Source organism: Zalophus californianus, chromosome 15 (genome assembly GCF_009762305.2).
Source record: "Zalophus californianus isolate mZalCal1 chromosome 15, mZalCal1.pri.v2, whole genome shotgun sequence".
In the NCBI taxonomy this organism is placed as follows: Eukaryota; Metazoa; Chordata; class Mammalia; order Carnivora; family Otariidae; genus Zalophus; species Zalophus californianus.
This window is the reverse complement of record NC_045609.1, coordinates 72771143-72786709: the sequence shown is the minus strand read 5'-3', so window position 1 is coordinate 72786709 and position 15567 is coordinate 72771143. Positions and strand designations below refer to the sequence as shown.

The 15567-nt window shown below is 36.8% G+C and overlaps 1 protein-coding gene across 1 annotated transcript in view; it reads right to left on the bottom strand.

The window, feature by feature from the left end:
• The window catches only part of TRUB1 (TruB pseudouridine synthase family member 1), a 38731-nt gene that overhangs the window by 19580 nt on the left and 3584 nt on the right, over positions 1–15567 (bottom strand). Inside the window, exon 3 of the mRNA XM_027597037.1 lies at positions 8357–8412. Within this exon, the coding sequence (XP_027452838.1) occupies positions 8357–8412 (56 nt within the window). The remainder of the gene's footprint in view (positions 1–8356; positions 8413–15567) is intronic.

Below are 15567 nucleotides of genomic sequence, written 5' to 3'. Positions count from 1 at the left end.
GTTTTACTTGGAACAACACATGAAGCACTGAGAAAAATGCAAGGAATATAATTCCCACTGAAAATAATCTGTAGTTATGTGGACATTTTTTTAAAGAGGAAGCCAAAGTACTTTGCAGAAAGGTGTTTATTAATGACAAGTTTATTACGTTAGTGAAGGAACCAGAGACAAAAATGAGAAAAATATTAAAACTTCATATTCCCATAAACAAGCATTTTATACCAGCTTAAGTGCCCATTGATGAAATCATCTTCTATTATATAGCTCAAAATAACTTTTTTAGGATTTATTTATTTTTAGAGAGAGAACAAGCAGGGGGAGGAAAAAAGGGAGAGGGAGAGACTCTCCAGCAGGCTGCGCACTGAGCACAGAGCCCAACATGGGGCTGCAGGAGCCTTGTTGTCCTTAAGATGGAGATAATAGTACTTCAGGAGGGCAGAGCCGAAAACAACAATAGCTGGCCATGGTAAGCAACATTGAACAATACTATCATCATTATTATTAAAAAAAAAAAAGATACAGAATGATTTACAGTAACAGTGGTTATAGTGAGTTCCCATAAGAAACAATAAAGCAAGAAAATGCTCTGATTTTTGCCTTAATCATCCATCTTGTTGCATGAGAAAAACCGTGCAATCATGTATACTATGCCTTGAAAATGTTTGCGCTATCCTATGTAACAAGTTTTATTTATTTATTTTTAAAGATTTTATTTATTTATTTGACAGAGAGAGACACAGCGAGAGAGGGAACACGAGCAGGGGGAGTGGGAGAGGGAGAAGCAGGCTTCCCGCCGAGCAGGGAGCCCCATGTGGGGCTCGATCCCAGGACCCTGGGATCGTGACCTGAGCTGAAGGCAGACGCTTAACGACTGAGCCACCCAGGCGCCCCCTGTGTAAAAGTTTTAACCAGGAACCTTTTAATCTTGGAACATGCTTTCCAAGTATGCAATGTTCATTCTCCACTCCGGACTCCAGGGGTTCTTGCACATGCTACCTCCCTAGCCCTGAGCTTCCTCTCTTTTCTAAGAATCAAACCCTACCCACTGTTCATCTTTCAAAGCCACCCTATTAATTCATATCAACTTCCAATCACCTCCCTGGCACAAAGCTAAGAGTAGGTGCTCAATACAAGTTTCTTATATAAGAATGAAGGCCTATATCAAACCCACATCATGTATTCACTCATTCATTAGTGTGTGCTTTCATTCAATCATGTTTCTTAAGGACTGTGAATGTGCAACTTATTTTCCTAGGTGCTTGTGAGAAATACAAAGATATATATTGATCCTTAGCTTCTCCAATTACAAACTGCTAGCTTGGATTTTGCATTGCTGTTCTATTGTGTTTCTTACTAAATGGAAACATGGTAGCCACTTAATAAAAAGTTGATAGAGTTATATACATGCTGGAGAAGTTCTTATCTGTGCAATTCTTCACATTTCACCATAGTTTGGGACATCCAGATTGTATCTGCCAAGTTTCAAATCCTTCCAGGTTCTGTGCTTATGCTGAATCTGGCTATATGCTGGATTTTTTTTTAAGGGAAATAATACCTAAATCAGCAATTCTCAAACATTGTGGTTTTAAACGCCTATATACCCTTGAAAGTTATTTAGAAACCTTAGCCTTAGAAACCTTAGAAAAAAAACAATTTTTTTTTCCATATGAGTTCTATCTGTTGATACTTATTGTGTTAGAAATTAAAACACAAAAATGTTTAAAACACTGATATACACGCACACATTCCATTAACTATCAAAGCCATGCTATCAGTCAGGTAACCTCTGAAAAACTCCACAATATGCTCATTGGACTGCAAAGCTATGAAAACAGTTTTGACTTCAACAGACCCCTGAGAAAGCCTCAGAAGTCCCTGGACCATACTTTGTGAACTGCTGATCTAAATCATAGCTGTTTTCTAGCTCTCCCTTGTCTTGGCATCTAATGATAATAATCTTTTAATTCTAGTCAACGGTCCACAAGCGGGGTGCCTCGGTGGCTCAGCCATTAAGCATCTGCCTTCAGCTCAGGTCATGATCCCAGGCTCCTGGGATCGAGCCCCGCTTCGGGCTCTCTGCTCAGCAGGAAGCCTGCTTCTCCCTCTCCCACTCCCCTTGCTTGTGTTCCCTCTCTCACTGTCTCCCTGTCAAATAAATAAATAAAAATTTTTAAATGGTCCACAAGCTACTTAGAAAAATCCGCCCAGACAGGTAAGCCTTCAAGAGAAATAAAACCTCACCACCAGGAAGATATGGGTTAGAAGAAAAAAGACATGGGAATGTGTATACACACACCACCATTTTATCCTATGGGGTCTAAAGTATTTCTGTTTACTGACCTAAATTCTACACAGAGACAGGACGCATACTTGGTAATTCTGAATTCTATTAAAGTATTCATTACAACATAATTTGACTACAACAAAACAAATGGAGTGCCTATGGAATTCTTAAAGAAGTTTCCAGTGAACTGTGTGTTCTTTGGGATTCATGGTTTCTCTCTGCTACTAATACCACTCTACTCTCTACTCATCTTCAAGTTCCCTGAACCCCACAGCAAGATACTAGAGCTAGACAGCTTTAAGAGCAAATTGGCTTCTGTAGTCCTCAGGAGAAAGGAAAATATTTTTATGTTACAAAAAGGATACATAATCATTTCCATCTCAACTAGGCAACAACTGCTTTTTCCGAGGATTGATTTGAAAGCTTGTGATCAAAGTTTCACAAACAAAGGAATAATTATTTATGATGAGGAAGAACATTTTTTTAAAAACCTACCAAACCAAGAACATGTGACTTCAAATGTCTTCATTAAAAAAGGAACAGCTCTTTACAGATCATAAGTGTAAGCCCTTCAAATTTTCAATATAGTCCTTATGAAATGTATGAATATTAATAGAGCATAAAGACAAGGTACAAACTGGCCTAGCCTCTGGAGAAAACAACAGAAATGTGCAAGTCCTGGAGAGTTGGCTTATATTTCACAGGAGCAATATGCAAGTCACACTTCAGAGTTGCCATTGACTGGTTAACCTCAAAATGCTACTGTATAGTTGGGGGAAGGTTACTGTCTTTTGAACACATCCAGGGTGGAAAAGTTTGGATACCCCAACAATAATATTTGTTCAACTGTTGGAGGGATACAAAGCTGCTTTCTGAAGAAATGCTGGCTTTGCCTATAGGTACCACTTCGGTTTATCTCTACAGAGATGGGGGAGTGGCCTTACATTTGGAAAATGCTGGTTAGTCTTTATATGGCATCAGTGATTTCATAATAGGACATCAACCCTTCCATCTGCTCATGTGGTTTCTAAAGCACATATAAGTAACTGACTTTAATCAGCAATATAGGAAGCTAATAAAGGTAGTACTACAAAATCTCATCAAAGTTTGTTACTTCTAAGTACATCTGCTTAGTGATTGGCTCAAAGAAAGTATAATTTAGGGAAGCTGGTAGAGGGACCATGCAACCACTGCCTTCTTCTAGGTATTTAGACCAAGTTAGGCCAAAGGGACATATTAGCCTAACTTCTCTCAGAATTATCTTACCTAAGTTACATTTTATATAGATTCACTTCTATATCTGTTATAAAACTATTTTTGAGAACGACTGTCTGTCATGCAATATCCCTCACACTAAGAAATTTTTTTCTCACTTTAACGCCCAGAGAAACTGTTTCTCCCTAAAGAACTGGCAGGGGATGCTTCCTGTTTCTGATGAGTGCCATGTTTTGCCTTGGCTACCAGAAAAAACAGATAGGAAAAAGGAATGAAATTAACTGTACTCAAGGTTTCCAACAGAACTTGCCTAGATAATATAAATATCAGTGTCTATGGAACATGTAGTTCGAGAGATCCAATAGGCCTGGAACTCAGGAGAGAGATCGGGGGATACACAAAACACTTGGGAATACTAGTATCACTGATACTTGAATAACATGGGTTTGAACTGCGTGGGTCCACTTATATGTCATTTTTTATAGTACAGTACTGTAAGTGCGTGTTTTCTTCTTCATGATTTTCTTAATACCACTTTCTTTTCTCTAGCTTACTTTAAGAATACAGTATAAAATTCAAATAACATACAAAGTATGTGCTATTGACTATATATGATATCAGTACTGTTTATGATAAACAACAGGCTATTAGTAAGTTAAATTTTTAGGGAGCCAAAGTTGTATGGTGACTTTTGACTGTATAGGGGGTCAATACCCTTAACTTCTGCATTTTTCAAGGGTCAACTCTTAATAGGATTTATCGATCAACTTCTGTACCTAAGGCATTATATAGAAAACCTAGATGCTTTTTATACACATTATAAATGTAACCCAAAAGAACATGCAGTGAAAAAAAAATGGCTCAAGAGAAACGTGATCACTGGCAAAGCAAAAAGTACTATAAGATAGGAGAAGAAGCAGTGAAGAACACAGAGCGAGACTCTTAGACCGTACACTGATCTGAATCAGAAGGAATGCAAGAAAGGAGTTGGGTGGTTTAAATGGTCTCTGGTCTTCAAAGAATGGAACCAAATCATCTGATGGGATAAAGATTTTATTAAAAAGGTCAGCACTCCACCCATTAATTGGTAGTGGCTGTATGAAGTGGCAATTATGTTGAAATGAATTCTAAGGATGTTTCTTGGTTCAGCAGGAAAGAGTGTTAGGTCATGTTCAATTAGCAATGTCTCTAATCAGGACTGGATGGTGAGGGAGGGATGCACTGTGATATGGCTGTAATGAGAACACTGAATATCTGCCATCCAAGAACAAAATAATTCTACTCTTGAGGTAACTCTACCCTACACATACTGTAAGATGAATTTTTCTAGTGGCATTGTGATGTAAATAAAATTTGTCTGTAAAAGTAGAAAGTAGAGAAGGAGTAAACATTAGGTCCAATGGTAGGTCTGGTAGGTCTGTGCCTAGTTTGGAGGCTGTAGGCACCAATATTTTTTAATGAAGTAGAAGGAAAAATATCAAGAGTATATTGTACATAGGGTTAAGGCTCTTTGACAAAATTTTTCTTTTTTTAAGATTTTATTTATTTATTTGAGAGAGAGAGACCAAGCGCCTGCACAAACTGGGGAGGGGCAGAGGGAGAGGGAGAAGCAGGCTCCCCGCTGAGCAGGGAGTCCAACCCAGGGCTCAATCCCAGGACCCTGAGATCATGACCTGAGCCGAAGGCTTAACCAACTCAACCACTCAGGCGCCCCTGAAATTTTTGGGTTTTATATGTGTATGTGTATATAGGGTCACAATGTAAAATGAATTTCTTACTAGGGGTCCTGGTCAAACAATTTTTGGAAGCAATCTCTAAGATTCCTTCCAGTGCTAAAGACAAAATCTATTTTTAAAAATTCATTAAAAATTTTTAACTACTTTTGATAAAAATGTAATATTCCACATAGTTAAATTTAAATGACTTAATTTTTTAAACAGATACATAATCTAAAATTAAAAGTGTAAGAAAAACAAATGGCTAACAAGATAAAAATGCCTATTTTTGAAATGTGAAGCATCCAAGAACTAGGTTTCTGTAATAAGATGCACCTGGGATTTTCTATTTAGGATACAGTCATCTGAGGATCAGTGACTTCACTGTATGACATTCAGCTTTCCGAGCTGAATACCAAAATGGTTCGTGATAAATAAAGCTTAAACTACAGCCAATGATGTATTTACATTTCCGGTCATATTTCTGGAAATATGCCTGGAATTTATATGTAAAACCTTTCAATAGAGTGGTGTATTTGTGGTTTTGGGAGGAGGGGAGAGGTGAATAATGAATAATCCAGTGAATGTCACATCTTTTATCTTGGAGAAAAAGAACAAATCCTTAATGCAAATATATCTTGTTGGTTATTATTATAAGAGTGATTTGTTCATTGTCAAGATTTTAGAAAATACTAAATAATGTGAAAAAAGAAAATAAAAATCATCCATAATTCTGCATCAATGTAACCACTGTCTATACTTCGGAAGAAGTAACAAATATTAAGAAGAAACAAATATTAAGCAAGGCAAAACCCTGTATCAGAGAAAAATTCTAAACGCCATGTATAAGTATTTAAGCACAATGTACAAATTTAGCAAAACACATCAAACCCTGCCATTCTAACACAATTCTTGTATTCTGTGATTTTTCAACACCAACATTTTAAAGATTACGCAGCAAGACACACTGAAATTTTTCCATGTATCTAAGGTATTAAGATCCTTTCCAACTGAAAGATACAGGTTTCTATTCCAACTGATAACTAAAATGGGATGTCAAAGACAGTATGTTCTCGAGGGCTTTTTATTTTAAGAAAAGCGTACTTAGACCACTGCCACTCAAAGTGTGCTCCATGAGCCAGCACCTGCAATAAGATAAGCTCAGAAAATGAGGGTGTTTAGAAACTTGTTAGCAATCTGATGTTACCATAGCATTTAAATTATATTTTACAAAAGTCATTAATCTGCAATAAGCTGGAAGTTTTTTTTTAAATGGTCTTTGACCATATATACATTTTAAGAAACAATTTAGACAAGTTCACTTGACCAATTAGTCATATCCCACTTAAAGGAAGGGTTTTAATTATGCTGAGAGAAATAAGTCAATCAGAGAAAGACATGTATCATATGACTTCACTGATATGAGGAATTCTTAATCTCAGGAAACAAACTGAGGGTTGCTGGAGTGGTGGGGGGTGGGAGGGATGGGGTGGCTGGGTGATAGACACTGGGGAGGGTATGTGCTATGGTGAGCACTATGTGTTAAGACTGTTGAATCACAGACCTGTACCTCTGAAAGAAATAATACATTATATGTTAAAAAAAAAAAAAGCAGATAGTAGGAAGGGTAAAATGAAGGGGGGGAAATCGGAGGGGGAGACAAACCATGAGAGACTATGGACTCTGAGAAACAAACTGAGGGTTCTAGAGCGGACGGGGGTGGCGGGATGGGTTAGCCTGGTGATGGGTATTAAAGAGGGCACGTACTGCATACAGTACTGGGTGTTACACACAAACAATGAATCATGGAACACTACATCAAAAACTAAAGATGTGGGGTGCCTGGGTGGCTCAGTCATTAGGCGTCTGCCTTCGGCTCAGGTCATGGTCCCAGGGTCCTGGGATCAAGCCCCGCATCGGGGTCCCTGCTCCATGGAAAGCCTGCTTCTCCCTCTCCCACTCCCACGGCTTGTGTTCCCTCTCTTGCTGTGTCTCTCTCTGTCAAATAAATAAATAAAAATCTTAAAAAAAAAAAAACTAATGATGTAATGTATGGTGATTAACATAACATTAAATAAATAAATAAATAAAGTTAGTCCAGGAACTTGCTTAAATTCTTCTCTGCCTCCTGCATAAGCATTTTCACTGGTCCCTAGCCACAAATGTTATAACCAGCACTTCACTGCCAATTAGAATACAGATATGACTGTCTCTCTTAGAGCTGCAAGAGATCCTAGAGGGGATCCAATCATTCTTCCTAAGGAAAAACCGACAGGCCCACAGAGAGGTTAACCCCTTTGACACACTGACCTCTGTTTCAATGCTCCTTCTACCCTGCTGTTTTGCAGGAGGGTTCTCACTGACGGCCTGAAGCTATCCACAGCTCTCCCTGTCCCTGCATAAACCTTCTTCTCTTTCAAGTGCCTTAAAAAGTGCTTTTTGATTCAGCTAAGGTTACTCTCACAGATGAATGATGTAACTTATCATCCCTAAAGAAGCCTCACTTGTCTTCAGTAAACATTTTGTAACCAGTGAACACAGCAGGTCTTTTGCTGAAAAGTGTATGGGTTATAAAATGGTATTTTCTTTTTTTTTTAATGGTATTGTTTTTATAAAAATTCCAAGGTTTAAAAAAAAATCTGCAAATAGAATTTATGATCTGTAAGTTCTCGTTCATCTAAGAAATATATAGGGCGCCTGGGTGGCTCAGTTGGTTAAGCGACTGCCTTCGGCTCAGGTCATGATCCTGGAGGCCCGGGATCGAGTCCCACATTGGGCTCCCTGCTCAGCAGGGAGTCTGCTTCTCCCTCTGACCCTCTTCCCTCTCGTGCTCTCTATCTCTCATTCTCTCTCTCTCAAATAAATAAATAAAATCTTTTAAAAAAAAGAAATATATAAAAAGACAATATAATTTTTAAAATAAGCACTGCAGAGTTTTTGCTTCTATAAATCAATTTGTTGAAGAATTTCCAATTTATAGTCTCAATATTTTGAATCTCAGCTATCAAGACAAATGCAATTAATACTCAGGAATAACACCTGTAAATGCAATGTACACAATTTTTTAATTGATTAAAATCCAAAACATAGTTCACTAAGAAAAACATTCAAGAGAAAAGAAAAAGTATTCCAGTGTTCTTACCTTGGACCCTGACAACATACTGGTCAACATTTTTGTTCCCCTTCCAATTCCAACCACTATAAATCAAAGAAAGAAATATTATGACACTCTATTATGAAAACTAGATTTTTGAAATATCTATATATTTTGGTCATAATTTCCTGGTACAAGTAACATAAAGTTGGAAAGAACATATACTTAGCATAACTAGAGGGTTCCTATTACTCCAATCAGTTGAACTTGTCATGCAACTTAGAAATTCTGAAGAGAGGATGGGAGGGACACTTTGTTTTTTCTCTCAAAGTGTTAAACACGATAGAAACCTCAACCCAGACAATTACATAATGAAAAGTTCTAGAACAATCTCAGAGGACTAACTGGAATTTTATATATGGATCAGTGAAAAATATACAATACAATTTAACCACAGTATGATAAAGCCTTTTGATAGAGCTCATTATCAAACAAAACAAAAACCATCATCATAACTAATGAACCATTTAAAAATGATTAGTGTCCAGCAGTATACAATCAAGAAAACAGAAGCATAACAGATCAACCAAACACAAAGAAGAATACAAGGTAAAATGAGAGCTTGGAGAATGTACGTTCACAAAGACCACATATTTAGTACAACAATGCCCCGCCTATCTCTTCAACTTCAAACATCATTTATCCTTATGACAATACATTTCACCAGGAGAGAATGAGAGTTTACAATCATTTCTTCACTTAACAGAAAGCAAATTTTTATAAGAATTGAAGTATTTCTCATCAATGGATACGATTTTGTAAAAGAACACAGTATAAACACCACAATTCAGAATTACGAGAAAAAAACAAGAAATGACTGACCAGCTAAAAGAATTATCATGAATATTTATAGCAGATATCATTCATTGAGTTTACCATGTATCAAATTCCACTCTAAATGCTTTCCATTCATTAGCTCATTTAATCCTTATAACAATCCTAAAAAATAATACAATTATCCCTATTTTATAGATGAGGAAACTCAGACAGAGAGAGACTAAGAACTTTGCCCATCATCTAACAACTTGTATATGGTGGAGTCAAAATTCAGACCAGACTAACAGTAGACCCCCTTCCTCTTTATCCTTCTGCCACCTTACTCACCTAGGCTTTCTTCCCACTGGCATAAGCCTAAATTAGCCTAAACCACTACTAACCTGACTGTTCTACATTCGATCCCTTTCCCTTTCGATTCATACCATTTTATAACCATTTCTGATTACCTGTACAGCACACTACAAAGCCCCACAATCCTCAATAGGGTCCCAATACCTATAGTACCAACTCTCTAGTGTTCAAAATCCATCCTTCGAAACCCAGCTCAAAATCTCAACCCCCACATTAAGTCATCCCAAACCCTCCCTAAGCTTCTATGATAGAGTCATATTAGTTCAAAGACTAAGATAAAAACAACTGTCTGCCTTTAGTATCCTAGGTTGAGCATCATACTCTTCAAATGATAGCTGCTACTGTCCAGGAAAAAAACTTTATATAATAACAAAGATTCAACACAATTTTGTTCCATTCAAGAATCCCCAGTCAATATTTCTGGAACAGCTACTATGTACACAGTCCCAAGAACAATACTTTTAATGAACAGAACATTTCCTGACTTTGAAAGAGTTTATAACCTCATGGGGAAAATAAAATACAGATAAGGGAAATGGCAAGTGCTCAAAAAAATAGTGCATGAATTAATGAGTGAATAATGCTAAATAGCAATAAGATAGTATATGAGTAAGAGTCAAAATGAACACAGAATAATTGCTGTACGAGGTCAAAGAAGGGAGTACTCTAAATTGCTAAAGAGGCCAGATAATGCTCATTCAAGCTTTTCAAACAGAGCTTGAGATAGGCCTTAAAGGATGTTTAGAATTTGAACATACAGAGAAGAGAGAACCATGTTCTAAAAAAGGAACAAACTGCACAAATACTCAGATGCAAGAATGAGCACAGTGGGTTTATCAACCAGAGGGCAGATGTCTTAGAAGAGGCTGACATGTTTGACTTTATCATGGTTGAAACACTGATTTCACTGCTAGGTCAGTGATCCAGAATGACAGAATTTGAATCAAGAAGGCATTTTAAAGCTATCCAGCTTAATCTTCTCATTTTATATCCAAGAAAACCAAAGCCCACTGAAGTCAGGTGATCCGTGAAAGCAGAATTCTAGGCAGACTACTACAAAAGTGGAATGTAGAAAGATTATCTGGAGTTGAGGCCCAACCAACCAGTGGCTTTTCATTCAAGGGACAGTTTACTAGACAGAATTTTTACTCAGCTTTTTCTCATTCAATCATTCAACATTTTATTCAGTACTTATTATACAGGCACAGAACTAAGTAAGACCTGGTTTCAGCCCTTCGTGAGTTAATGTTAGAATAGAATGAAATTTTACACTAGCAGCGTAAAAGAGCAAAGGTGGACAGGCTACCCATGTAGGAGAGAGCATTTCAGCCAAATCTGGAAAGGTCAGTAGGATTTCTAATGCTAAAGAAGACAGAGATGAGCAGTTTGTCTGAAAAGAAAGGCATGAACAGAGACACAACAGTTTGAAAAGTGGGAAGAACTGGGAGAATGAATGCATAACAGGTTTTGCCAAGCACTGTCTCACAATGACTACTCTCTTTCTCCATCTCCCAAATTTTCTGTGCTCAAATGTCTCTCTGTAAAAAAATCCACTATCTCCAAATCTATCCAAATGTCCCAGTATTCTATTCTCAAATCATAAAGATAGACTTTTTTAAATGATGAAAGCCACTTCAGAACAGGCAAGGATATGACATGTATAATTCCAAAGCTTTTGCAGCAGTTGGAAGTTTCTATTGCCATTTACCTAATTCTCTAACACCCTTGCAACCATCTTAAAAGACCTGTATCTTTCCACTTCTAGAAATCTATCTTAATAATCCAAAACCAAAAAGTTTTATTCATGAAGATGTTCCTCACAAAATCAGTCCTACTAACAAAACTCTGCTAAGATCAATGATCTCAAATAGGGAAACGGTTAAATAAGTATTTGACTGATAGGACACAGCATTATGTCACCCTTAATAATAATGTTTATTTCCCTCTTGGAATGCTTTTCCTGCATCCCATAAGTTTTGGTATGTTGTGTTTCTATTTTCACTTGTTTCAAGATATTCTTTGATTTTCCCTTTCCCACTGGCTGTTCAAAGTGTGTTAACTTCTACATATTTGTAAGTTTTCTAGCTTTCCTACTGTAATTGATTTCTTAGTTTCATACTACTGTGGTTGGAGAATATACCTGATATGATTTCAATACTTTAAATATACACAATTATATTTGTCAATTATTCTTCAATAAAGTTAAAAAAAGAAAAATGTTTACCAAGAGTTCTTTAACATAAAAATGATGATGTTATGATGATGTTAAGTAAAAAAAAAAAAAAAAGAATACAAATGTACATACAATAAAACAGCTTACTTTAAAAATTTTGCAGAGATATAAAGCTAGGAGAAAATACAGCAAAAATGTCAGTGACTATTGCCGAAGGTAGAAAATAGATAATTTTTAACTTTATTGTTTTTTATATTTTCTAAAATTTTTCAGTAATTTTATAACCTCTAAAGTTAAAAAAAAATTTTTTTAAAGATTTTATTTATTTATTTGTCAGAGAGAGAGAGAGCATAAGCCAGGGTGAGTGGCAGGCACAGGGAGAAGCAGACTCCCTGCTGAGCAAGGAGCCTGCCATGGGACTTGTTCCCAGGACCCTGGGATCATGACCTGTGCTGAAGGCAGACACTTAATCTACTGAGCCACCCAGGCGCCCCCCAAAATAATAATTTTTGAAGTGACAGAAACTGAGATTCCATTTCAGGTGATTTATAATAAATGGGTGTATTCGTTTCCTATTGCTGCTGTAACAAATTACCAACTTAGTAGTTTAAAACAACAAACATTATCTTACAGTTCTGGAGATCAGAAGTCTGAAATAAGTTTTACTAAGCTAAAGATCAGGGTGTCTACATGGCTGCAGTCTTTTCTAAACGCCCTAATCTCTCTATAGAGTCTTTCTACGGGAGGTTCCTTGCTTTTTCTAGCTTCTAGAGGCTGCTGACATTCCTTGGCTCAGTGACTCCTTCATTCAAATCCGGCAATCACATCACTCCAACCACTGCTTCCAATGCCACATCTCTCTCTTCTGGCTCCTCTTCCACTTTTAAAGACCCTTGTGATTACACTGGGTCCACCTGGATATTCCAAGATAATCTCTTTATCTTAAAGGCAGTCATTAGCAACCTTAATTCCTTCCTGTGATAGAACCTAACAGAGATTGTGATAGAACCTTCATAGATTTTGGAGGTTATGACATAGGCATATTTAGGGGGCCATTATTCTACTTACCACAGGATTTTTAAGAATCTTACAAGCCCTCTTTATAGAATTATATGTCATATATATTATATATAATATAGGTTAATAGAATTATAAACCCAAATTTCAGATTACATCTTAAATTGTCAACTAAATTCTTAAATCTGTACCATTAATATTACAAAGGAAAAAAGTTCCAGCAAAAACAGTCTATATGTTGAAAGTTAAGAGTATATTTTTTCATACAGGTCCAGTTTTGTTTAAAAAAAAAAAGACCTCTATAAAGCACTTGACAGAATATAGCATACATCTGTAGGTTACAGATATTTCATATGATATTTCAGTAAATCTACTGAAAGTTATGGTAGATGTTACTTACCCCTTTCAAGAGATAAACAAATGGAAGTTCAGAGAGGTTACAGATTTTTCCCAGGCTGTGTGTACTCAGTAAAGCTGCTAGGTTCACAAACTCATGATGATTAGAACCCAGTGTTTATTCCACCATAAAACAAAAATCAACTTCTCAGTCTCCAGAATTACTAATTTAAACAATGAATACGCTATATTCTGTGACTAAATACCTACATTTTTTTTTTTTACTTTATTCCCTTGGGAACTACAGGTATTAGAAGAAAAATTAATAAATTTGACATATGCACAGATTATATCATCATAAAAGTTCCTGGGTGATCAAATATAAATTAAGCCTCCAGATAGGAAATTATTTCCAATGCAATTTCTTCCACTCATACAAATCTTAGCCAAATGCCAGCCTTTCATAATACTAAAATGGAAATTTCAACAAGATCCCTTAGCTTTAGGGTAAAAAATAAACTTATTTATTCACTGCCTTGAATATCACTATTTTCTGCATACCAGTGAGTAAAAATCACCAGAAATGAATACAATTCGTCTATTCATAAATAAACAGCAGACCTTATGCTGTCTCCTCTCATATTCTTGGTGCTGTGCTGTGGAAAACAGAACAGAATGGTTACAACGAACAGGCTTCAACTCCAAGAGCACTGAACTAATAAGAACTGTGAAGCCACTTTGAGGACCAGTCACAAAGAATGCTGTGACTGCTAGGTAACCCTGCAATGGGCATGGCAGGAGGGCAGGAGGCCCAGGTATGTGCCATGCCAGGTTAGGGCAGAAGCTCTGGAACTGCGCAGATCTGGCTCAAAATTCTGACTCTGCCACAAACCATGACAATGCACTCTCTCTCAGGGTCATCATTTCTTCTGTAAAATGAGGAATAATAACACCTACCTTATAGGTTTACAAGAGGATTAAAGTATATAATTTATATATGCCCTAAGCTGAAGACTTCACACATAGTACGCTGCTCATTAAATGATTATCATTAGTTACGGTAAGAAACAGTAACTTTAAGTGGTCAGAATTTGCCTATTCAAGTTCTCTAACTCAGGAAAATGGATTTCCTTGTGTTTTTTTAAATCTATTTAAACACTCCCGCGCCTAGGTGGCTCAGTTGGTTAAGCAACTGCCTTCAGCTCAGGTCATGATCCCGCAGTCCCAGGATGGAGTCCTGCATCTGGCTCCCTGCTCGGCAGGGAGTCTACTTCTCCCTCTGACCCTCTCCCCTCTTATGCTCTCTCTCTGTCTCTCTCTCTCAAATAAATAAAAAATAAATAAAAATATTAAAAAATAATAATAAATCTATTTAAACCCTCAGTAAAGCTATTTTTCCAAATGAACTAAAAACTAACTTTTGAAAGCGCACAATCATACATTGTTTCTAACTTTCTTGAAAAATAGAATTTTCTTCACCAACTTTATCCTTTTCTTCTAAATAATCATTCATTTCCTTTGGACAGCTTAGATCAGGTTTGTTGTTTGTACCTAATTTTTTAGCTCTAATAAAATGGACTGGACACTGTAGCACAGTATTTTATAAACCGTGAATCACAACCCATTAATGCATCACAAAATCATTAGTGGATTATCAACATTTAAAAAAAAATGAAATATAATAAAGTACAAAACACCAGACCACGTAAAAAAGTAAGTATTGTCCTACAGAACTCTGTTTCTAGGATATGGGGACAGGAATCCCAACATATGTATTTCTGTGACTATGGACAGAATTATACAAAAAGTTTGTAAAACAATTTAAACATCTAAAACACTTGTAAAGTATGTGGATACATACTTTAGCAGTCTGTAAACTTTAGAACCTTTACTAGAGGCATAAAAAAAAAAGAATAAAAAGGGTAAGTGATTTTTCTGTCAGTCAATTATACCAATCTGCCTCCACAAGCAATAATGCTCACTATACCTCCAAGAGAAAGTGTGACTTCCTCTCAGGAACCATAAGGCTCACTTTCTCAAAAGAGCTGATCTCAGAGATGAAATCTGAGATAGGCCAAAAAAAAAAAAAAAAAGAGCCAAATACTTTGTCAGGAATCCCCAACATGACACTCCACGTTGGAAGATTCATGGAAGATACATGGCTAAGACTCACCACAGTGACATAGGAACGTTACATAGTAGGATCATAAAGGGAAAAAGACACTGGAGAAATCCACACATAGGTTTCCTTATTCTCTCTTCCTCCCATGACAGGGACACTAGAGCATGCTCCTTTCTCCAACATGTAAAGAGCATGTGCAATGTTCCTACTCTGGGAAGCCTATCAGAAACTCAGTGCCCAACGTTCTTAATTGGGGGAGGGGGGGTGAGGATGGTTACCCAGACACACCTGCCCAAGCGGTAGGACAAAATTCCAGACTCCAAAAGGAAAGCAGGTGTTCGGCATACACCACACTGTTCACACCAACAGATGAGGCACAGCAAACCACCCTTATCAGATATGGAAGGGTGGGAATACTCTCAA